General features: G+C 47.0%; 1 protein-coding gene across 1 annotated transcript in view; it reads right to left on the bottom strand.

Moving 5' to 3' along the window:
• Positions 1-25655, bottom strand: part of LOC309556903 (solute carrier family 22 member 13-like) — a 44308-nt gene that overhangs the window by 6089 nt on the left and 12564 nt on the right. Inside the window, exons 2-5 of the mRNA XM_082259460.1 lie at positions 23566-23669; positions 15981-16135; positions 9204-9372; positions 2739-2859 (exon numbers count right to left, since the gene is read on the bottom strand). Of these exons, the coding sequence (XP_082115586.1) occupies positions 2739-2859; positions 9204-9372; positions 15981-16135; positions 23566-23669 (549 nt within the window). The remainder of the gene's footprint in view (positions 1-2738; positions 2860-9203; positions 9373-15980; positions 16136-23565; positions 23670-25655) is intronic.

Genomic DNA, 25655 nt, shown 5'->3' on the forward strand with positions numbered 1-25655 from the left:
AGGAAAAAAAAAACTGACAGAGTTTGAACTAGGGATAGACCGATTATCGGTGGCCGATATGCACTTTCCCCGATATATTGGTATCGGCGCCGGAACTGGCCGATATTGCCGATATTTTTGTGACATCATTCTGCCTCCTTAGGCCGCCTCCCTCACCTTGGACAGCCTCGTCTGGAGTCGGGACTAGTCTCGCGGGAGAGTATCACAGCCATACACCCACCCACAGCAGCCCAGTGCCAGCCAGCCACCCACATCCACAGGCCCTGTACCAGTGAGCCAGCCAGCCACCCACAGGCCATGTGCCAGCCAGCCACCCACCCACAGGCCCTGTACCTGCCAGCCACAGGCACTGTACCAGCTAGCCACCCACAGGCCCTGTACCAACCAGCCAACCACAGGCCCTGTACCTGCCAGCCACAGGCACTGCACCAGCCAGCCACCCACAGGCCCTGTACCAGCCACCCACCCACAGGCCCTGTACCTGCCAGCCACAGGCACTGTACCTGTCGGCCACCCACAGGCCCTGTACCAGCCAGCCACCCACAGACCCTGTGCCAGCCAGCCACCCACCACAGGGTGCCAGACAGCCAGCCACACACAGGGTGCCAGACAGCCAGCCACCCACAGGCCCTGTACCAGACAGCCACAGCCACTGTACCAGTCAGCCGCCCACAGGCCCTGTACCAGCCAGCCACAGGCACTGTACCAGCCAGCCGCCCACAGGCTCTGTACCAGCCAGCCACACACAGCCCGTGTGCCAGCCACCCACCTACCACAGGATTCCAGCCAGCCAGCCACCCACTACAGGGTGCCAGCCAGCCAGCCACCCACCACAGGGTGCCAGCCAGTCACCCACCCACCACAGGGTGCCAGCAAGCCAGCCATTAAGCATTAAACAAAAATTAAAATGTTCAGTACCAGATATGTGTCAAAAATTGTCTTTATTTTTCAAAACTTTAAATGTACAAAATATCGGCCCATATCTGCCCATACCAATACGTTGTGACCAAAATATCGGTATCGGCCCTGAAAAACACATATTGGTCTATCCCTAGTTTGAACCCTACTCTGTCAAAAAAAAAAAAAAAACCTTTTAGCAAAGTTCTCTTTGGGAAGATTTGTCCTCTGTCCTGTGGACCGATATCACAGAGACAGAAAGTAAAAGCAACAACATTTTAAAAGGCTAGGTTCACTTTTAAAATATATATATATATAGATGCACATTTTTGCAAGTAAAAAAATGTGCATTTATTAGTTTTTTGTCCTAGGAGCCTGCAGAGCATTGCACCCACGAACAGCAGACCTCGGGTGCATGTCAGGCTCCTGCAGACTCTCACTACAGCTGTCTGCCTGCACCTCCCATATGGGCAGACAGTGCCTGAATTGAAGGAAGAGTCCATGAACTACAAGAGCACTCATTAGCACCTTTGTAGTTCATTGAGAACTACAAGCTGTCTGCTGCACTGGATGACAGAACTTGTGGTTCATTTATTCACAAACCCCTGTGTGAATAAATGACATGGTTGTGTGGATGTAGCCCAGCACAGCCGTACTGTGTTTAAATTGTGACAGTGTGTGAGGGGGGAGAATCCCCCGCCTGCTGTCACAATGGGGGATCAGGAAGTGTGGGTGGATGCTGCATTAGTAGCATGTAACACCTTAATCACTTTAATACCAGACACCTTCATTTCCTTCTTACCAAGGCCAATTTTCAGATTTCAGCACTGTCACACTTTGAATGTCAATTACTCAGCCATGTAACACTGTAATAAAATTAATTTTTAAAATTTTTTTGAGACAGATAAAGCTTTGATGGTATTTAATCACCACTGTTTTCTTTTTTTTTTTGCTATATAAATGAAAAAACACAGAATTTTTTTTTTGTTTTGTTTCTGGTATAACATTTTGCACATAGATAATCTTTCTTTATAAACTTAGACCACAATGTATGAATGAAGACATTTAAAAAAAAATGTTTTTTTTTTTTTTTTCACAATCAAATGATTGGCGTGGCAGAAATCAGGGACCCTGACTGTTGACAGTGTGTAAAAAAAAAATAAAAATAAAATAATAATAATATCTTTTCAATTCTTTTAACATTTTGTTTTCTTTTTTTTCTCATTCTCTGTTGAAGTTATTTTTTAAAAAGACCCTGTCACTAGACATTTATTTTAACAACAATTGCATGTGTTTTTATGTGTGTTAGTCTCTCTTGTTTAAAAAAAAAAAAGTCCTGAGACTGCTGCTGGGACCTACCATTATCAATATGATGCCAGTAGCCCCAGTAGACTCAGAGCTGTAACTCAAGTGACACTTTATAGCAATCCCCTTTTCTTTTCCCCTATCAGCTACATACAAGTTTATGTAAAGAGATGACGGGTGGGATGGAAAATCTGGGCCAGCAAAGACTGTAATTACGCTGTTAGAGGAGAAGAGGGCTATGATGTGGAAGGAGAGAGGGGGTTATACTAGGCAATTGGAGAAGTCACTTTCTCTAGCAAGTTCAAAAGCACCCTGCAAGGGAATACAAGATTGTTTATGGAAAGAAATAAACATTTAAAATACTTTTTTGTGCTTGTACCTGCATTTTATTTTAGTTGGTGACAAGGTCTTTTTAAAATGCTGAATTCAGGGTCAAGCCATGCCTGTCCAATACATCCAGATTAAGGTGTGGATTTTCTTATTTACTTCAAGTCTTTTTCTGCATAACGTTTTGTAAAAAAGTGAATTCCTGATACCTGTGTAAGCAATTCCTCTGAAAACATCTTTTTATTGACTGAGGCTGCTTTTCGGAGGATTTTTTTTGCTCTTTCATGTTTTCCTTTAGTTAAAAGCCATCTGGGAGATTCTGGGAGAATCCTGCAAGAATGGAAATTTTAGAAGTTGAGAAAAATTAAACTGTTTATACAAAGTGGTTCTTACAATTGGGGCAGGTGGGAAATGTCCCACAGACAGGCTTTGGCCTGAAGAAACCCTAGACAGTCCTACAAAGCAAAGTTTGAGGAGGTGGCAGGCTGCCCAAAATAACATGATCTAATTGAATGTCTTTCAATTAAGCATGAAACTGTGTGGATAGCTTTTGCTTCTTAGCTTTGGATAAATTAAGAAATAGCTAAAACCAGTTTATCTTTTGCTATCTGCGCTCAGTTTGTGAGTTTTACCTTCACTTCCTGTCCCAGAACCCTGTCCTTCTCAGCCTAACTGTCCCTAGGCCACCCCTTTCATTTATACGCTTTGAATCATGGAGCACCCTGCCGTCTTCTCCCACCAACACTGATCTACTTGCATTGCATAGAGAGGCAAAGAGAAACCCACTAACATAAAATAATTTTATTAAAAATTATCAATATCAAAAATCTGAACATGGACACAATAAATTGAATGGGTTCCAGCCAACCCCTAATCTACTATTCTTGCTAAAGATTTTACCTTACTTTTGTGATCAAGCTTTCATCAGCAGGACAGGAACCAGGCCTGGACTGGCCACAGGGTACACTGGGCATTTGCCCAGTGGGCCAGGGCTGCTGGCTCGCATGTCAGGGGCAGACTGGGATGGGGAGAAGGGTGGCATTTGCCCCCTGGGCAACTTGGATTTTCTAAAAACAAAAGGCTGCTGCTTCACTCACAGTACTAGTCCTGGCTAAGACCCAGTTCTGCTGGTTCCTGGCGTCTAGCAACCAGCGATGTCACATAATGCAGAGAGAGGTCCCAGCATTTAGAGCGGAGGAGTATGTAACTTCTCCTCCTAGTGTTCAGCTCCACCCACCTCCTGCAACCTCTGCAGCAGATGCCCCCTGCTCAGATAGGGAAAGTGAAGCGGAGGATGGAACCTGTTGGGCTATCATGAGGGAGCCGAGCAGAGGTGCAGGGACAGAGAGGATGGCAGTTTAGCTGATGCTGGATGACACCCTTAGAGGCATAGTAAGGGGAGAAGAAGGTCCCATTCATAGATATCAGGGGTTCATGCTGGGATTGATAGTCCTGCATTTTGGGGGATGTGAGCCCCTAAAAGTGAAGAACTACAAGTCCTAGCATTAACCCCTCAGAGCTGAGGACGTGACAACCCTCCAAATAGTAAAAGACTACAAGTCCCAGTGTAGCACTACCCCCATATGAGTTCCTGAAGTCAGGGTTCCCCACTGCTACACGGCCAGTCACACAGCATTTCTTTCTTGCATCTGGACACAGAAATCAGTCTCTATCTTGTTTTTGTTGTTTTATTAGTCGATGATATCGTGGATAGGGAAGGGGATTATGGGATGCCCAGTGTGACAATAGTAATTCAGAGACAACTTCCTCCCTATTTACAGGTTCCTCTTCTTCCTTTCTCCTGCACAAATTTGGTTTCCTTTTTATACAGCTCCTGCTGGATCACTCCAGGAGGGGCTAACAGTCTCATATCAGCTCAGCAACAGCCCATTACAGGCTAGGAACTCACAGTCCCTTAGTTAAGTAGCACATGAGGAGTGAACAGCCTCTCTCATCACCTTCTGCTTCCCTGCAGACACTGATCCCAGTTCCACTGCTTGCAGATAAATGCCAGCCCACATGGCTGCTTTCTCTTCCTAGTCCTCCTGACTGACACACACGTAGAGACTCCTCAGGGCATGGTTAGATGAAGATTTGGCACACCGCTGTCTTCAAGAGACCCGCTACAGCTGGCAGTCTCTCCCCTTGTCTGTCCCTGCACCGTGCTGATCTACTCACTGACTCTCCTTGCTCTCTCCGCTGCCCCTCCAGTTAGGGTCCCTTTAACTGCCTCCTATAGTGAGATCCTTCCTGGCCAGCCTCCTGAGCTCCAACCTGAAGTAAAACCCCCTCAAGGGCCACCCACAGCCTCGCCTAAGCACCGCTTCTCCATCTTCCACCCAATCCTCCTTCTGGTGTGGCTCATGTCTATTTAAGGACTTCTTAGTTCAATGCCAGGCCTCCAACCTGAGGAGTGGCTAAAGGCCCCTAAATATTTAAGGCAACCCCTCCCAACTTCCACACACTATTTTCTAGAATTTTCTCCAGCATTCTAGAAACAGGAGGAGACACCAGAGAGCTGCAGGGATGAGTCACCCAGCGCTGGCCTTTAATAACCCTGACCCAGATTCAGTGACTGAGGTTTATCCCTGGGCCAGACTATAGTTTACCTACTCTCAATTCTAGTAGCACACACTAAGGTGCTACACCAGCATGATGAACCCCTGAGATCTAAGGGGTCACATCCCTAGATCTCAGGGTTCATGCTGGGACTTATAGTTCTTTACATTTGGGGAAGTGACCCTTGATAGAGAAGCCAGTGCTCAGTAGAGGATTCCGGCGTTCAGGGAGGGACAGTAGTCTGGTAGCCTAGGCAACCTAGCGGCGGAGGAATAAAGATGTACCAGCTGAAAAGCTTTAGGAGACAACTGGCCTCTACCAGGGTGGAGAAGGAGTTGTTGGTTTCCAGGGCCGAGGTGGACTATGTGGGTGCTCCAAGCCCGGATGGGTTGCTTAGTTGGAGGCAGGCGACTAGGGAGCTACAGATGTTTCTGACTGACCAGACGACCAAAACTATGTTGGCCCAGCGGCGGAGGGTGTTTGAGTTTGGGGACAAGAATGGGAGGCTGTTGGCCTTCCTGGCTCGCTTGGAGCATGCGCCAGTGCATGTTGGCTGTGTGCTGGGTGCTCAGGGTCGGGAGGTTACAGATACTGCTGGGATACTTCGAGAATTTACTCGCTACTACGAGGACCTGTATAAATCCGGTCTGGCCCGGGACCGGGCGGAGCTCGATGACTATCTGCAGGGAGTTGAGTTCCCGCAGTTGTCAGAAGAGGAGGTCGGTTTCTTGGATAAGGGGCTTACTGTGGGAGAGGTAGGAAAGGCTATTGCGTCCTTCTCCCCTAGGAAATCCCCTGGTATGGATGGGATGCCGTCGGAATGGTATCATACTTTCAGGGAGGAGTTGTCGCCCCGTTTGCTGCGGTTGTACGAATCTGCGCGGAAGGGGGGGGGTTCTGCCTCTTTCTATGAGAGAGGCACTGGTGGTACTTATTCCGAAACCGGGGAAGGACCTGAGAGACTGTGGGGCGTACAGACCGATTTCGTTGATTAATATTGACACCAAAATTTTGGCCAAAGTTCTAGCTATGCGGCTGCAGACGGTTATCCTGAAACTAATTAGAGCGGATCAGACGGGCTTTATGCCCGGACGTTGTGCGCAGATGAACGTGCGGAGACTTTTTGTCAATCTTCAGGTTCAACATGACGTGGGTGGGGAGCGAGTGGTGGCCTCTTTGGATACTCAGAAGGCCTTCGACTCCGTTGAGTGGCCGTATCTATTCAGGGTGTTGGAGGCCTATGGCTTCGGCCCTGTTTTTCGCTCATGGGTTCGATTGTTGTACACGGAGCCTTTGATGAGGGTTAGGGTGAATGGGCAGATTTCCGAACCCTTCCGGATGCACAGGGGGACCAGACAGGGGTGCCCTTTGTCGTCCCTGCTGTTCGCCCTGGCTATGGAACCTTTGGCGATGAGATTGCGAGAGAGTGCAGTTTTCAGGGGGTTGAGGGTGGGTCCCATGGAGGAGCGTGTCTCGTTATATGCGGACGATATGCTATTATACCTGCAGGATCCGGGACCTTCCTTGACCTATGCTATTAGTGTAATTCAGGAATTTGGGGAATACTCTGGGTTCTGTATCAATTGGGCCAAGTCATCTCTGTTTCCACTGGACGAGAGGGTTGTGGCTCCGGCTGGGTGCCCGATCCCCCTGACCAGTTCCTTTAAGTACCTGGGGATTGTGTTTCAGCTTCCAATCTCCGGGTTTTTGGAAAATAATCTTGCTCCCATTGTGAAGGCCTTTAGGGATAGGGTGGAGCGGTGGCGGTCACTCCCCCTCTCGCTACTGGGCAGAGTAAATCTTTTTAAGATGATTTTTTTGCCCAAATTTTTGTATGTTCTATCGAACTCACCGGTCTATGTGCCGAGGAGGATTTTCCGGAGGATCGATGCGATCCTTACCACTCTGCTGTGGGGTAATAAACCCTCTAGGGTGGCTTTGTCGGTGCTCAAATGCCCGGTGGCGAGAGGGGGACTGGCTGTGCCGGACTTGAGATCCTATTACTTTGCTGCACAATTGGTCTTTCTGCATTGGCGTTTTTTTTCCGCAAGTGCCTAATGCAACGGTTGAGGTGGAGGCGGCACTGGCCTCCTCCTTTGAATCGCTGATAAATGTTCTGTACAGGGGGGGGGGGCTCCTGGGCGGGATTTGGGGTCGGTGATGGGATTGCCTGGGACAATTTTCCGGATTTGTGCTCGGAGGTCTGGGGATACTCCGTTGGAGTCCTCCCCGAATAACCCATTGTGGTTCAATCCGTCGTTGCGGGAGTTCGCTGGCCTGCAAGATGGGGGGTGTTGGGCCAGGTTTGGCCTTAAATACCTGCATCAACTGTTTTATCAGGGTAGGTTGGTGTCCTTTATGCAGTTGAGGGACAGCTTTGGGATTCCCAGGACGTGGCGCTTCCGATATTTGCAACTCCAGCATGCGGTGCAGGCGCAGTTCGGGGGGGGGGGGAAGTTGTGTTGACTAACCCCTCTCTTGAGACTGTGCTGCTGGATCCGGAGCCTTCGAAAAGGACTTCTAGGTTTTATGGGGTGCTGGGTCCTGGGGGTCCTGGGGAAGTAGATAGGGCCAGAGTTAGGTGGCTAGCCTTTATACCGGAATTGACGGAGGAACGCTGGGAGGAGGTTTTGGAGACGTATCTTGGTACGGTTATCTCGTCCACGGATAAGATGATACAATTAAGATATCTACATCAGACCTACTACACTCCGGTCCGCCTGTTTTCTATGCGTAAGAGAGATTCTGCTGTGTGCCATAAATGTTCGGGGGGTAGGGGATCACTTTTGCATATGGTATGGGATTGCCCTTAGGTGAGACCCTTGTGGTCTCAAATTACGAAGTTTATGGAGGAGAACTTTGGACTCCCAAATATATGCTCGCCCCTGATGTGTCTTCTAGGAGTGATAGAGGTGGAGGGATTGGATATGGCCACTAAGCTGTTTATCCGCATCCTTTTCTTCTGTGCGTGGAAGTTAATCGCCAGGAGGTGGATCTATACTGAGGTGCTGTCTCTGGAGATGTGGATGAGTGTGGTGAATGCGGACATTGTGCTATACAAGATGACCTATGAGGCTAGGGGGTCCCCTAAGAAATTTAGGAAGGTGTGGCATAGATGGGTGGACTCCACTGCTACCTTGGTGGATACGCCCGCTGACTAATTTGGGGTCTCTGGAACCACGGGGGGTTGGTCGGGGTTCTAGTCGCTCCTCTGGCCTGGGCTTCTTGGGCTACTACTGGCCCTATTAGGTTTAGAAGATTATTGCAGGGGGAGTTCTCTGGGAAGGTCACCTGAAGGGGGGGAGGGGGGTTGGGTGGAGTTCTGCCCGGCTGGTCGCCCACTGGTTCTTCCTTCGGGGGGATCGGTGAGGTGGCCGGGGTCCTGGTTCAGTTTGGGGGGAGGGGGTAAGCAAGGGTGTTATTGTTTTTTGGGTAGCTTGTTAAAATTGAAACTGGGGTCCAGCTGCTCGCTTGGTCCGTGGGATATGGAAGTTCATTATCTAGGGGGTGATCTTTCGTTCTTTTTGTTATTGATTGCATAATTGTATTGCTATGTGACCCTTGGAGGATGCTGAGAGATGGTTATACTGATTTATTGTATTGTATTGTTGTGGACTGTGTGTTTATGCTGGACTTCAATAAAAATCTTTTTAAAAAAAAAAAAAAAAAGATATACCAGGCTATGCACATTGTGTTGGATAGTATCTTTATTCTTCTTCTCTGGTGCTGTGCTGGTTTGCCATTCTTCACCATTCTTCAATAAGCCCGCAGGGGTCTCGGTCCTTCTCTCACAGTAAGGCTTTGATTTGAAAAAAAAAATAAAAATGGGCTGCTCAGTCTAAAATGCCCGGGCCTATTTTTTGTGCCAGTCTGGGCCTGACAGGAACTGAAGGGAAATCTCTCTAGTGTAGCCCCAGATAGCAGTAAAAACCTGACAGAGGTTCGAACCCTTCCCCACTCTATTCAAAACGAAAGTAAAAATTGGCTTAACATATATTTTAATATACTTTATGCAGTATACTGTGTTGGTAGGTAAGACTAATGCATGAATTATTCTTTCCATTGATAATGACAATAATGCCCATTTTTATTGTTTCATGTACCTTACTACTTACCAGATGTAGAAAAATAAAAGGGCAGTAGGGGCTGAGCAAACTATCTGCAACAACCTCCAGTTCCTGATGCCATAGCCGACTCCTGCCAAAACCATTTGTCCAACTGCAAAACAAACATGGCCACTGATGGTAGCATAAGCGCGATGTGACGATCCCACCCACTCAGCAACTGAAATGAAAGATAGTTAATAATAAAGTTGTTACACATTTTCTGTTTGCCTTAACAATATTGTACGCAATAAATGGCCAGAGCAAAAAAAAAAAAGGTATTGAAACCTGGTATGGGTGTTCACAATGTACAGTGGGTAAAATAAGTATTAAACATGTCTCCCTTTTTCTAGGTAAATAAATTTCTAAAGGTGCTATTGACATGAAATTTTCACCACATGCCGATAGCAACCCATGCAATCCATACATACAAAGAAACCAAAACAAATAAGTCCAAAAATTAGGTTATGTGTAATAAAATAGAATGACACAGGGAAAAAGTATTGAACACATGAAGAAAGGGAGGTGCAAAAAGCCATGGAAAGCCAAGACACCAGCTGAAATCTATCAGCAATTCTAAAGCAATCTTGCCCCTTGTCTGTGCAAATAAATATCAGCTGGTTCAATCTCAACTGATGGCCTATAAAAAGGTGTCTCATTAACAAGGTGTCACACAAGAAACATCTCACGATTCGTAAAAGCAAAGAGCTGTCTCAAGACCTTTGCAATCTTATTGTTGCAAAACATACTGATGGCATTGGTTACAGAAGGATTTCAAAACTTCTGAATGTTCCAGTGAGCACTGTTGGGGCCATAATCTGGAAGTGGACAGAACATTATTTCACCATAAACTGGCCACGACCAGGGGCTCCTCACAAGATTTCTGACAGAGGAGTGAAAAAATGGATTTTTGTAAAATCTTACCGTAAAATCCTTTTCTCTTAGCTCATTGACAGACGTAGTCCTCGGTGATACAGCACCTTCGGGTTATGTTGCCTCCACAGGAGCAGGACTAGACAGGAAATAAAAATGCTCTGGCCACACCCCAGGGGCAGTCCCCGAGGGTATATCCTCTCTCTCTCCGCCACAGCAAATCAGTTATGTCACAAAAGCAGTGCTTAGAGAATTTAACCCAACCCAACTCAAAAACAGAGGGGCGGGGACTACGTCTGTCAATGAGCTAAGAGAAAAGGATTTTACGGTAAGATTTTACAAAAATCCATTTTTCTCTATCGCTCATTGACAGACGTAGTCCTCGGTGATACAGCACCTTCGGGAAGTCCCAGAGCAGTATCACAAATGAGGGGTGGGAAAATGGAAATCAAATCCCAATCTAGAAGGCCCAACCGGTGCAAACTAGAAGTTTACAATGCTCATCCTTAATGATGAGACTCAACAAAAAAAATTTTCAAACAGAAAAAAACCCTCGAGGTAGACCACCGGTCTCCTCAAATTGCGGCCTGCAAAACCTTGCGGCCAAATGAGGCATCCGCCGATGCCATCACATCAATTTTATAGAATTTTGTAAAGGTATGTACCGACGACCAGGTGGCCGCCTTACATACCTGGACCACTGACGCCTGATGGCGAAAGGCCCAGGAAGTACTGAGCGCTCGAGTGGAGTGCGCCCTAACAGGGAACGGAGGACTCTGACCCTTAATAGAATAAGCCTGTACCCCCGTCTGTCTAATCCATTTGGCAATAGTCGCGGCAGATGCAGGCAACCCCTTTCTGGGGCCATCCGTGATCACAAAAAGTGAATCCGTCTTACGGAATGATTCCGTAGCTTTCAGGTATACCCTGATTGCCCGAACCACATCCAAGGAATGCAACGCATGTTCCCGATGATGATTGGGCTGAGGACACAAGGAAGGTAGTACAATATCTTCATTCAGATGAAAATCTGAAACCACCTTAGGAAGAAAGGATGGCTTAGGATGAAGTACTACCTTATCCCTATGAATCACTAGGTATGGGGACTGGCATGATAATGCAGCCAGTTCTGACACCCTGCGAGCAGAAGTGATAGCCACCAAGAAGGCCACCTTCTGGGATAAAGTAAGCAAGGGAATCTCCCTGATGTTTTCAAAGGGAGGTTTCTGTAGAACCGACAAAACTAAATTAAGATCCCAGGGCGGTAATGGCGCGCGGACTGGTGGAGCCAGGTGCCGCACCCCCTGGATGAAATTCCGCACCAAGGACTTGGTAGCTAAAGGTTTCTGAAAGAAGATTGCTAATGCTGAAACTTGACCCTTGATGGTGCTCAAGGCTAGTTTCTGCTCAACCCCTTTTTGCAAAAAAGCCAATATTCGAGTCACCGAATAGGTACGTGGAGGAAATCCTAAAGATTCGCACCACGCAATATAAGTCTTCCATGTGTGATAATAGACCTTGCTGGAAGTCGCTTTCCTTGCTTTAATAAGGGTAGGAATGACTGAAGCTGACAACCCTCTGTCCTTCAGTACTTGGGTCTCAATGGCCAGGCCATTAAAACCAGCGACTGTAAAGCACGATGGTAAATTGGTCCTTGAGACCACAGACATTCCCTGAGACGAAGTTCCCACGGAACGTCTGCGACTAGCATGTCCAAGTCGGCCAGACCGGCTTGACGAGGCCAGCCTAGAATTTCTAGGACCACTGGCGCTGACTGGATCTGAACCAGGCGTCCCTAGAGCTATCTGGCCCCGACCATCCGAGAAAGTCTGGTCGTTTTCTGTTCCCACACATTTATCAGATACCTGATTCCTATCAGGAAGGGTGATCTTTTCTGGTTGAACCTCAGGGACCGAAGTCACCCGGCTAGAGGCTTCTTGGTCTGTCTGGTCAACCAGATCCGATTCCTGTGGGGAATAGAGACTAATCTTAGGAAAAGGTAAAGGAAAAGATCTATTCAGGGAACGGTGACTACCGCTCCCTGTAGTACTTAAATGTTGGAAGGGAAGAATCGCACCGGTAGTAGTCGATGCTCGATCTAATGTCCTGAATACCGGTGAAAACGTCCCCCCACCCTCAACCTGGGTGGGGGCGCACCTTCAGGCTGTGTAATCCTTTGCTTCGGGTTTGGCTGAGTCGGTCCTCTGTTTGTCCGACCAGCCTTTCTTGAACCCTCCTGGAGGAGTCTTGCCTTTCCCGCTTGTTCCAGCCGGGCGTACGAACCCTTTATGGGCGGTAAAGAAAGGTCCTCGCTTGTTGCGAGGTCCCTTAGCTTTAGCAGCCTGTGGCAAGAAAGTGCTCTTGCCCCAGTGGCATCCTTAATAATTTCATCTAGGGTGGCCCCAAATAGACGATTCCCCTGAAAGGGGAGATTCGTCAAGGTCTTTTTGGAACCTAGGTCAGCTGACCAGCATTTTAACCACAGCACACGTCTGAGGATTACCGCTGACATAGATGCATGCCCTAATAGGGGAGTAGTGTCCAAGGCTGCGTCACAGATAAACTGTAGCCCTTGTATAATCTGTTCCATCAAATCAGATGTTTCCTGGGGAATATCTTTTCCCCTAAGGTCTTGGCGTACCAATCTCGCCCATTCCGTGAGTGTCTGGGAAACTAGACCAATAACAATTACTGGTCTAAATGCTGACCCTATCAGAGAGAAGATAGTGCGGGACTCTGCTTCCATCTTCCGATCCACCGGATCCTTAAAGGACGAAGTGTCCTCCACTGGGATAACCGTGGCTTTATTCAGCCTGGAAATAGGTGGATCCACCACTGGTGGTACCGTCCATCTCTTAATGAAGGATTCCTCAAATGGATAGCGTCTAGCAATACGCTTGCAAATCGTAAAGGTACGCTTAGAATGCTCCCATTCTCCTTTAATTTTATTACCAAAACACTTGGGTACAGGAAAAACCTTCACCGTTTTGATGGGCTTGTTAGTACCAAAGGGAATCTCTGTTTCAGTTGCCTCTGCCGGTAAAACCTCAAGTCTTAAGGTTTCCCGCACTGCCACAACTAGTGCGTCCACCAATGCTTCTTCCTGAATTATAGCGGGAGAAGGAACGTCCTCCTCACTGTCTGAGGGAGCTTTACCTGAGGTAACAGCCCTTGCAGAGGGACCTGCAGCTGCAGTGACCATCTCTGAATCTGAGTCAGAGGTGTCAGATAATATAGGGGTAGGCGGGGGTCGCTTCCTTGACCCCCGTCCCTGACAGGCTGCCTCCACCCGAGCCACCAAAGACTCCAAAACTGCTGTAAATGCATCTATACTCTGTGCACCGGCGGGTCCCGTGGCCCCCTCGAGGGAAACAGGTGGGGGAATTTGTGTGGCAGGGTCCATGATTATTCCAGTAACTTCCCGGATAATACAATTCAATTAAATAAAAAAACTTTTTTTTTTTTTTCAGACCCCCAGCGCCACAAAAGCCCCTTAGTGTTACCTGCTAGGGATCCCTATCGATCGAGAGAGAGAGAGATAGACCCCCAGGCTCACCACTTGATGCTCAGAGTTTAACTGCAACAGGTTACAGCGCTGTCTACACAAACAGGAAGTCTTTTGGCTGGCTGCCCAGGAAGAAAGGAGGCGGCTCCGCCCCTCTGCACGCCTTCCGGCGCCTCCCCTAGCTCCACGAGGTGTTTGGATCACCTCAAACATGGCCGCCCCCATGCTGGAGACACGAGGCTACGCCAAAATGGCGGCTCGTGCGATCCAGCAAAAAAAATGGCGGCGGCCTGTACCGAATAGCGGTGTGCTGCAGAGCACACAACACCTTCTCTGCATGGGGATTTGGCGTGGTTGGCGGTACCGGCCCTGGCGGACCGCATGGCCGTTCGGAAGGCCTGCTATTGCTGGAGATTTGACTAGGAAGGCAGTCTACATGTCCGTGGCTTCTGACTGGTAGGTACTTTATTATTATCACAGTAAGATTCCCAGACTGCCACTGATTACAATCTTTTTAACATGTATACAATTAGATTGTTAGCTCCCAAACCAAGCCTCCTGGCTTTTTGCACATAAAATCACACTCAAAGTAGGGGGATCTGTGTCATGTTATAGGATAGAGGGGGACTCTATCTTACCATACAGAGAGGGGCCCGTGTACACCACAAGACCCGTCAGGGGAAAAGGGGGAACATACTACTCACCATACCGGAACCAGGCGGGCACCAACTCCTGACAGTACCCCTCTCCACCGGGGCGGGAGGGCTGTCGACCAATACGGACGCCGTGACTCATGGTCCTTGGCGTTTCAGCGAGACGTTTAACTCGCGGGGTCAGTCCCCCAGTGGGACTATGTCGCGGCCGACCCAGCGCGGAGCTATGGCCTGCACGCACTCGTAGGCTGAACTGGGGTGACCACCGGATCTCAACATCCAGCCCGTCGCCCAGTTCAGCTTTCTTGCTTGAAGATCTCACAGGAACACTGGAGAAAAAAGCTGTCTAAAAAATCTTTTTAAGAAAAAAATCTTGCCAGGACCGAAGATCCCAGCAAGGTATCTAGGTCCTTACTCCTGACTAGACAGAAAAAAACTGATTTGCTGTGGCGGAGAGAGAGAGGATATACCCTCGGGGACTGCCCCTGGGGTGTGGCCAGAGCATTTTTATTTCCTGTCTAGTCCTGCTCCTGTGGAGGCAACATAACCCGAAGGTGCTGTATCACCGAGGACTACGTCTGTCAATGAGCGATAGAGAAATAATTATCAGAAGAGTTGTCCAAGAGCCAAGGACTACTTATGGAGAGCTTCAGAAAGACCTGGAATTAGCAGGTACAATTGTTTCAAAGAAAGCAATAAGTAATGCACTCAGGTGCCATAACCGAAGTTGAACTCTTTGGATGCCATAATACACACCATGTTTGGCGATCAAATGGCACTGCATATCACCACAAAAACACCCCCATAGCAACAGTGAAGTTTGGAGGTGGGAACATCATGGTGTGGGGCATTTTTTCAGCATACGGTACTGGCAAACTTCATTGTGTTGAAGGAAGGATGAATGGAAAAGTGTACCAAGACATTCTTGATAAAAATCTGCTGTCATTTACGAGGAAGATCAAAGTGAAACGAGGGTGGTCATTTCAGCAAGACAATGATCCCAAACACAAAGCCAAGGAAACCCTCAATAGGTTTCAAAGAAAGAAAATATGGCTGCTAGAATGGCCCAGCCAAACACCTGACTTGAATCCAAAAGAAAATCTATGAAAAGAACTAGAAATCAGAGTTCATAGAACAGGCCAACGGAACCTTGAAGATTTGAACTCTGTGTGGAAGAATGGACCAAAATCACACCTGAGCAATGCATGTGACTAGTTTCTCCATACAGGAAGAGTCTTGAAGCTGTACCAACAAAGGATTTTGTACCAAGTATTAAATACATTTCAGTTAGCGTGTTCAATACTTTTCCCTGAGTCATTCCATTTTATTACACATAACCAAACTTCTAAACTTATTTATTTTGATTCCTTTGTATGTTTGGATAACATGGGTTGTTACCAACATGTTGTGAAAAATTCGTGCCAATAGCACCTTCAGAAATATATTTACCTAGAAAAATGGTGATGTGTTCAATACTTATTTTACCCACTGTATATTTCTGTTTTCTTTTGGATTAACATTATTAAAGATGATTGTTTCATTTGTCATACTCCAGTCTTTTAAATGATATAAAAAAACACAAGCAGAAGAGTTTTTGTTTTATAAGAGGACTGCGTAGGGTGGTAACCACTCCATACCAGTACACAGAAGGACCCCAATTAAACAGGGCAACTCCTTTTTTATTGCTTTAAAATAAACAACATATATTAGAAGGCAAAAAAAAACTGACTATAAAGTAACAAATCTCACACCTATTACCTAACACAAGATTGTTGATCAGGACCCCCGACATGGCAATTCCCACAACGCACCGCAGCGCTGTATAGACGTAAAAATCTGACACAAACGCTGCTCCAACACCAAACGCCATCATCAATAACATTGAGATTAATATGACAGGACGTCTCCCAATCCTTAAAAACAAAGCATTACTTTTTCCAAAAATATTGACTTTTTAAAGCAATTTTTTATCTAGAAAATTATTAGAGGCATTCTAGACATGAGGCCAGCTTTGTAGCCAAAACTCTAAAAGCAATATGAATTCAGGAAACAGAGAATTGGAAATCATAGAAATATATTTCATATGCAGGGCCAAATTCCCATAGACATTCCCATAGACATTCCCATAGACACTCTCCTAAACCTTGTGGACAGCCTTCCCAGGAGAGTTGCAAAGGGTGGGCCAGCTCAATATTGAACCCTATGGACTAAGACTGGGATTCCATTAAAGTTCACGTGCGTGTAAAGGCAGGCATCCCAATACTTTTGGTAATATAGTGTACACAGTCCCAGATATATTAAGGTATAAAAAGTCCCCAGAAACAACTAGGGTAAGTATCAGTCCATGGAGGAAAAAGTATTTTTAGTTCTCAGTGCAGGGGTGTCAGCAGAAAAAAGTCAAGACCATCCAAAGACCCAAAACAAAGAGCACGCCACCCATGTGTTGGGGGCCTACCGGAAATAAATGGCCACTAAATGGTCAAAACTCGCATCTGGTAAATATCTGAATCCACAGCTCCTCTGGTCACTAACCCTCTAGTGCATTTAATGGATCCCTATTTGTCTAACAAGAGCAGTGGTTTTTAGACAAGTAAATGGGTCAAGAAGAGTGTAATTAGCAGATTTTGGATCCACCCAGGAGTTGTAGTATTAACAGCACCAACACAAACCTGCTTATCTCACTGAATGCAGCACACTCCTGGGCAGCAAGCTTTGCCTTTCAAACTGGCACAGGCTATGGTGTTTCGAGTTATTGTACACACAAACAAAGGAAAACATTTTGGAAACCCAGCTGAACCTTTAAATTTGAAGCAGAACTCCAGCCAAAAAATTCAAAGATGAATGGTCCCTTTAAAATAATAAAGACAGCTTTTCCTGAAGATGAATACTGCATCTTCAAACCACAGATTTCCCCTGCAGTGTTTTTTTTCTGTGGATAGATGTCCTTAGTATGATGGCCAGTATCATTTAAGCCTCTTCATTTGAGCCCAGGTTATCCTGGACCCACTCCAGCCTGTGACTGGACAGTCTGATTCTACTGAGGTGCAGCACAGGGATGAGCTTACATCTCTCTCACTATGGTTTCTCCTCCTGAGGTGCAGCACAGGGATGAGCTTACATCTCTGTCACTATGGTTTCTCCTCCTGAGGTGCAGCACAGGGATGAGCTCACATCTCTGTCACTGTGGTTTCTCCTCCTGAGGTGCAGCACAGGGATGAGCTCACATCTCTGTCACTGTGGTTTCTCCTCCTGAAGTGCAGCACAGGGATGAGCTCACATCTCTGTCACTATGGTTTCTCCTCCTGAGGTGCAGCACAGGGATGAGCTTACATCTCTGTCACTATGGTTTCTCCTCCTGAGGTGCAGCACAGGGATGAGCTTACATCTCTCTCAGGGATGAGCTTACATCTCTCTCAGGGATGAGCTTACATCTCTGTCACTATGGTTTCTCCTCCTGAGGTGCAGCACAGGGATGAGCTCACATCTCTGTCACTGTGGTTTCTCCTCCTGAGGTGCAGCACAGGGATGAGCTCACATCTCTGTCACTGTGGTTTCTCCTCCTGAAGTGCAGCACAGGGATGAGCTCACATCTCTGTCACTATGGTTTCTCCTCCTGAGGTGCAGCACAGGGATGAGCTTACATCTCTGTCACTGTGGTTTCTCCTCCTGAGGTGCAGCACAGGGATGAGCTTACATCTCTGTCACTATGGTTTCTCCTCCTGAGGTGCAGCACAGGGATGAGCTCACATCTCTGTCACTATGGTTTCTCCTCCTGAGGTGCAGCACAGGGATGAGCTCACATCTCTGTCACTGTGGTTTCTCCTCCTGAGGTGCAGCACAGGGATGAGCTCACATCTCTGTCACTGTGGTTTCTCCTCCTGAAGTGCAGCACAGGGATGAGCTCACATCTCTGTCACTATGGTTTCTCCTCCTGAGGTGCAGCACAGGGATGAGCTTACATCTCTGTCACTATGGTTTCTCCTCCTGAGGTGCAGCACAGGGATGAGCTTACATCTCTCTCAGGGATGAGCTTACATCTCTCTCAGGGATGAGCTTACATCTCTGTCACTATGGTTTCTCCTCCTGAGGTGCAGCACAGGGATGAGCTCACATCTCTGTCACTGTGGTTTCTCCTCCTGAGGTGCAGCACAGGGATGAGCTCACATCTCTGTCACTGTGGTTTCTCCTCCTGAAGTGCAGCACAGGGATGAGCTCACATCTCTGTCACTATGGTTTCTCCTCCTGAGGTGCAGCACAGGGATGAGCTTACATCTCTGTCACTGTGGTTTCTCCTCCTGAGGTGCAGAACAGGGATGAGCTTACATCTCTGTCACTATGGTTTCTCCTCCTGAGGTGCAGCACAGGGATGAGCTCACATCTCTGTCACTATGGTTTCTCCTCCTGAGGTGCAGCACAGGGATGAGCTTACATCTCTGTCACTATGGTTTCTCCTCCTGAGGTGCAGCACAGGGATGAGCTTACATCTCTGTCACTATGGTTTCTCCTCCTGAGGTGCAGCACAGGGATGAGTTTACATCTCTCTCACTATGGTTTCTCCTCCTGAGGTGCAGCACAGGGATGAGTTTACATCTCTGTCACTATGGTTTCTCCTCCTGAGGTGCAGCACAGGGATGAGTTTACATCTCTGTCACTATGGTTTCTCCTCCTGAGGTGCAGCACAGGGATGAGTTTACATCTCTGTCACTATGGTTTCTCCTCCTGAGGTGCAGCACAGGGATGAGCTTACATCTCTGTCACTATGGTTTATCTTCCTGAGGTGCAGCACAGGGATGAGTTTACATCTCTGTCACTATGGTTTCTCCTCCTGAGGTGCAGCACAGGGATGAGCTTACATCTCTGTCACTATGGTTTCTCCTCCTGAGGTGCAGCACAGGGATTAGCTCACATCTTTGTCACTATGGTTTCTCCTCCTGAGGTGCAGCACAGGGATGAGCTTACATCTCTGTCACTATGGTTTCTCCTCCTGAGGTGCAGCACAGGGATGAGCTCACATCTCTGTCACTGTGGTTTCTCCTCCTGAGGTGCAGCACAGGGATGAGCTCACATCTCTGTCACTGTGGTTTCTCCTCCTGAGGTGCAGCACAGGGATGAGCTTACATCTCTGTCACTGTGGTTTCTCCTCCTGAGGTGCAGCACAGGGATGAGCTCACATCTCTGTCACTATGGTTTCTCCTCCTGAGGTGCAGCACAGGGATGAGCTTACATCTCTGTCACTATGGTTTCTCCTCCTGAGGTGCAGCACAGGGATGAGCTTACATCTCTGTCACTATGGTTTCTCCTCCTGAGGTGCAGCACAGGGATGAGTTTACATCTCTCTCACTATGGTTTCTCCTCCTGAGGTGCAGCACAGGGATGAGTTTACATCTCTGTCACTATGGTTTCTCCTCCTGAGGTGCAGCACAGGGATGAGTTTACATCTCTGTCACTATGGTTTCTCCTCCTGAGGTGCAGCACAGGGATGAGTTTACATCTCTGTCACTATGGTTTCTCCTCCTGAGGTGCAGCACAGGGATGAGCTTACATCTCTGTCACTATGGTTTATCTTCCTGAGGTGCAACACAGGGATGAGTTTACATCTCTGTCACTATGGTTTCTCCTCCTGAGGTGCAGCACAGGGATGAGCTTACATCTCTGTCACTATGGTTTCTCCTCCTGAGGTGCAGCACAGGGATGAGTTTACATCTCTGTCACTATGGTTTCTCCTCCTGAGGTGCAGCACAGGGATGAGCTCACATCTTTGTCACTATGGTTTCTCCTCCTGAGGTGCAGCACAGGGATGAGCTTACATCTCTCTCACTATGGTTTCTCCTCCTATCAGCATGCTCCTGTCAGCACATAAACTGATTGGCTCCTTGTCTTGCTACTTCCTCTCAAAATCCAGCCCTGAAGATTAGGGCCCGCATGGGGCTGATACCAGTGTCAAATTCAGGGATGTACACTGCTTGAATTTAACAATCAAATTTATAAATGTATTAATGATTAGAGAGATGCATTGATTTGTGCTTTTATATCTGCCTGGCCTTCAGCTTAAAGCATGATAATGCAAGTCAGGCAGCCAAACTTCATGAGCAGTGTTGTTGATTGGAACGCAAGGGGCATGTCAGACTGCTGAGCTCTGTGTTGAAGCGTTGTCTGCAGCAGGCTTGTATATTAAAGAGATTGTAAAGTCAGAAGGTTTTTTAATCTTAATGCATTCTATGCCTTCTGTGTGTAGCAGCCCCCCTAATACTTACCTGAAACCCCTCTCTTTCCAGTGATGTCCACGAGTGCCTCAGCCACCCGGGACTCTTTCTCCTGATTGGCTGTGACACAGAACGGGCGCCATTGGCTCCCACTGCTGTTAACCACTTAAGCCCCGGAAGATTTTACCCCCTTCCTGACCAGGGGGTATTTTGCGATTCGGCACTGCGTGACTTTAACGGACAATTGCGCGGTCGTGCGATGCTGTACCTAAACGAATTTGACGTCCTTTTTTTCCCACAAACAGAGCTTTCTTTTGGTGGTATTTGATCACCTGTGCGATTTTTGCAAAAATAACAATATTTTTCACATTTTTTTATATGAAATTCCCCCCCAAAAAAAAGTATAAATCAAAATTTTTTAAAATTTTCAGCCAATTTGTTTTATGCTACATATGTTTGGTAAAAAAAATCGCAAAAAGCGTATTTTGATTGGTTTGCGCAAAAGTTATCGCGTTTACTAACAAAGGGAAAGATTTTTGTCATTTTTGTTGGTTTTTTTTTTAACGCGTAATGGCGGCGATCTGCGATTTTTTTGCAGTACTGCGACATTGCGGCGGACAGATCGGACCCTTGACTGACATTTGTGACACTTTTGGGGTTACCAGTGACATTTCTACAGTAATCAGTGCTATACATATGCACTGTTACTGTAAAAATACACTGGTTGTGAAGGGTTTAACTTTATTTGGGAGGGAGGGGCTGTGTGTATCCCTAGGGGCGTGCTTTCTACTGTGATTGGCTGTGGCTTGAGTTGTAAGGACACTGATCAACGGATCTACATACTCGATCCGTTTGATCAGTGTCTTTACAGCGAGGAGAATGACAGGTGGCTTGTTTACACAAGCTGCCTGACATTCTCCCTCTCCCCCGCCGATCGCCGAGTGACCGGCGGACATCGGGTCCGCTGGTCACACGCGCGGGGGGGTCCGTGACCACGCGGGAGCGGGAGCGTGCCTCCGGGGGCGCGCGCTCGCTCCCTAGACCCTCACAAGCTAGTGACGTAGCCCTACGTCACTTTGCCTGTGAGGGGCTGACTGCCGACGTAGATTGGCGTTAGGCAGTCGGCAAGTAGTTAATCAAACCCAGTTAGCCAATTAGGAGCGAGAGGGGGCGGTGCCAATTGGCAGCTCCATGTCTAAATGGATACAGGGAGCTGTGGCTCGGCTCGGGTGCCCCCATAGCAAGCTGCTTGCTGTGGAGGCACTCAAAAGGAGGGAGGGGCCAGGAGGTCTAGCCAGGGACCCAAGAAGAGGAGGATCTGGGCTGCCCTGTGCAAAAACCAACTGCACAGGGGAGGTAAGTATAACATGTTTGTTATCTTAACTACTTGCCAACCAGGTGCCGCACTTTTACTGCGGCAGGTCAGCTCTATTATGCGAAACGACATACCTGCTGATAGGCCAGAGGGGGAGCCAATCAGCGGGTCCATTGGATGCGATGTTCAACGGGCACCTGCGATCGCTCCCCATAGAGACAGAACGGAGGTCTGCCTATGTAAAAAGGAAGACCGCCGTTATTTCACAGATGAACACAGGAATCCTGTGTTCCCTGCTATTCAGGAACACAGATCTCTATGCTCATCTAGTGAGTCTATCCCCCACACAGTTAGCAAGCATCCCCTAGAGACAAACTTACCCCTTTCATCGCCCCTGGTGTTAACCCCTTCCCTGCCAGTGTCATTAGTACATTAACAGTGTATATTTTTAGTAATAATGTCACTGGTCCCCTCAAAAGTGTCAGTTAGGTGTCCAATCTGTCCGCCGCAATGTCACAGTCCCGCTAAAAATTGCTGATTGCCTACATTACTAGTAAAAAAAAAAAAAATGAATAAAAATGTCATAAATCTATCCCCTAGATTGTAGACACGATACCTTTTGCGCAAACCAATCTGTATACATTTATTGGGGTTTTTTTTTTTAACAAAAATATGTGGCAGAATACTTATTGACCTAAAATAATGAAAAAAAAATTTTTAATTGGCTGTGTTTTATTGCAGAAAGTAAAAAATATTGTTTTTTTTTTTTAGAGTTGTCACTCTTTTTTTGTTTATAACGCAAAAAATAAAAACCACAGAGGTGATCATATACCACCAAAATAAAGCTCTGGTTGTGGGAAAAGAGGGACATCAATTGTATTTGGGTACAGCGTCGCACAACGGCGCAATTGTCAGTTAAATTAACGCAGTGTCGTATTGCAAAAAAATGGCCTGGTCATTAAGGGGGTAAAACATTCCGGTCCAGAAGTGTTTAATATTAAAAAAAACACAAGACTTTACAATCACTTTAAGGGCTCTTTCAGACAGCAGTAAAAATGAGTGGCTGAACTGCTGTTTTACTCGTTCATTAATGCGGAGCTCCACCCAAATGTGGAAGCTCCGCTTATCTGCCTCCTCCACCCCCTCCAGTGCCACATTTGGCACCTCTCGGCAGGGAGTGGGTATCTGTTTTTGAAAGTTTGGCCCCCCTCCTCCTTCCCCTGCTGCCGGGCCATTCACAAAGCGGAGAGCACTTTGCACATGCACAGTAGGGAACCGGCTGTGAAGCTGCAAGGCTTTACTGCAGGTTTCCCTTACAAGCAATGGCAGCGGCAGCACCCGAGAGCCAATGTAATTGGCTGGGGTGCTGACACCGCGGGATCCCTAGACAGGTGAGTGTCTTAATATTAAAAGTCAGCTGCTATAGTATTTGTAGCTGCTGACTTTAATTTTTTCTGACGGAGGCTGGAGCTCCTCTTTAGGTTCAATAGGGCCGTGCCACACGTGCAATGCATACAATTGCGACGAGGATGTGCAGCATTACAGGATTAAATCAGACAATAAGGAGGCAATATAATGTCTCCTCACTGCCTGCCAAATGCCCTCTAAACACTATCTGCTTCAGAGGGCACCGCACTCCACCACAAGTGTAAAAAAGCCCTATAAATATAAAAATGCAATCAAATCCTTGACTGTTTATGCAGCCTGTGTTTCAGTTATTCAAACTAAGGGTTCCTTTGGACATTAACTCATTCTCTAAATGCTTAAAGAAGCAATTTAATTTTCTCGATTGATCATTAAAACAGAAATAAAGAAGTTTTCTTACCAGTCCCCTAACGGTCCAAAAATAATGGATCCTATCAGCAGCCCCGCCATATAAACAGACTGTGAAATATCCGTTAATTCTTTTCTGTGGCAGACAAGATTAAACTAAATGAGAAGATAAGGTTGAATTAGGTTAGGCCTTTGTATTGTATCATTTGGATTTAATGATAAAAATGCATAGAGTGTGTAATAAAGTACAGTTAGCATCAGGGCTTTTTTTCAGTGGGAACGCGGGGGAATGCAGTTCCGGCACCTCTAGCATAGAATGTATGTGATGTGTGTAATGCTGGAGGGACTAATGATGCTGGCTGCTGGGGAATCTATTGTTCCTGGTGGGGTTCTATTTTTGCATGGCGGTCTATTATTGTGGATGTGGTATATTGTTTCTGGTGGGGGATCTATTGTTGCTGGGGGTCAATTGTCGCTAAAAGGGATCTACTGTTGCTGGCTGCTGGGGGATCTATTGTTGCTGGAGAGCATTTTTTTTTGTGTGGCAGACTTTTGTTGCTGGGGAGGTCTATTTTTGCTGGTCGGGTTTATGTTGCTGGGGGGTAAGTTGTTGCTGGCTACTGGAGAGTCTATTGATGCTGGGCTGGCTGCTGGGAAATCTCTTGTTGCTGCCAGGGTCGTTTGTTGTTGGGGTCCACTGTTGCTGGGGGGGGGGGTCTATTGTTGCCAGGGAGAAGCTATTGCTGCTGGATGCGAGGCATCTACTTTAATGCTTTTCTTGGTATTATTCCATAAATTCCATACAAATTACTTAGTACCACAAAATAATACTTCTGAATCCTCCAATGATAATTCTGTATTCTTTAAAAGGGGTGATACTGGGAGGTGGCTAGGGGGTGGATCCAAGGAATGGCGCCCGGAGGTGGGTAGGGGGCGGAGACAACAAGTGACCCAGAAGGGTTCCTGCACGTATTCCCTGAGAAAAAAAGCCCTGGTTAGCATACAGGAGAAGGGGGAGCAGTAGTATTCTGTAATAACTCTTAATTGTCTTTGGTTTCTGGTACTGATCAAATTTACCATCAAATCTATTTTTCTTGGCCTGCTGAATTCAGCTTTTATTTTTAACAAGCAAAAGTGTCTCCAGTCTTCAAACATGCTGAATATAGAAGTGCGAATTGGTATAGTAAAGGTGAGCACAGAGGCAGGCATTGGTGGAGGGGCAAGTGAAGTGGAGCCATGCGGAAGCGGTGGTAGAAGCAGGAGAGGAGAATGGGGGTCAGGTGCAGTAATGAAAGTAGGGATTGATGAGCAGGCCTGGTGGTGACATGGGAACTCAAGGGAACGCCAGACTAAGTGTTGCAGGTTAACCACTTGCCGACTGCCGCCCGACTATATACGGCGGCAGTGAGCCCCTCACAGGCAAAGTGACACGGATCCCCCCGCCGCTCACTCGCGATCCTCCGGTACAGCGGGAGAAAGGCAGGCGGCTAATGTAAACAAAGCCGCCTGTCACTCTCCCCTGTGTAACAGCACAGATCATACGGTCCTGCTATGTAGGACCATAGATCTCTGCTGTTACACACACAGCCACATCCAATCGCAGTTAGAATCACGCCCCTAGGGACATACTTAACCCCTCCCTCTCAAATAAAGTTAACCCCTTCAATGTCAGTGTCATTTTTACAGTAACAGTGCATATGTATAGCACTGATTACTGTAGTAATGTCACTGGTACCCCCAAAAGTGTCAAAAATGTCAGTCAAGAGTCCGATCTGTCCGCCGCAATGTCACAGTCCCGCAAAAAAAAATCGCAGATCGCCGCCATTACTCGTTAAAAAAAAAAAAAAAAAAATGACAAAAATTTTTCCCTTTGTTAGTAAACGCAATAACTTTTGTGCAAACCAATCAAAATACGCCTTTTGCGATTGTTTCCAAACATATGGTATACAATGGGAAAGAGATTCCCAAATGTGCCGACAGCTATAGCCTAAGGTGCAAAGGCATGAGCTTGGGCAAAGAAGAGACTCAAGGAGGGAGGAAAAGAGGAAAAGGTGAGCCAACATGAAAGGAAAGAAGGGAAGAGGGAATAGAAGAAAGTAGAAGGAAGTAGAAGGAAGGGAAGAATGAGGAAAGGGCAGGGAA

This window comes from Pelophylax lessonae (assembly GCF_965119305.1).
Source record: "Pelophylax lessonae genome assembly, chromosome: 5".
Taxonomy (NCBI): Eukaryota; Metazoa; Chordata; class Amphibia; order Anura; family Ranidae; genus Pelophylax; species Pelophylax lessonae.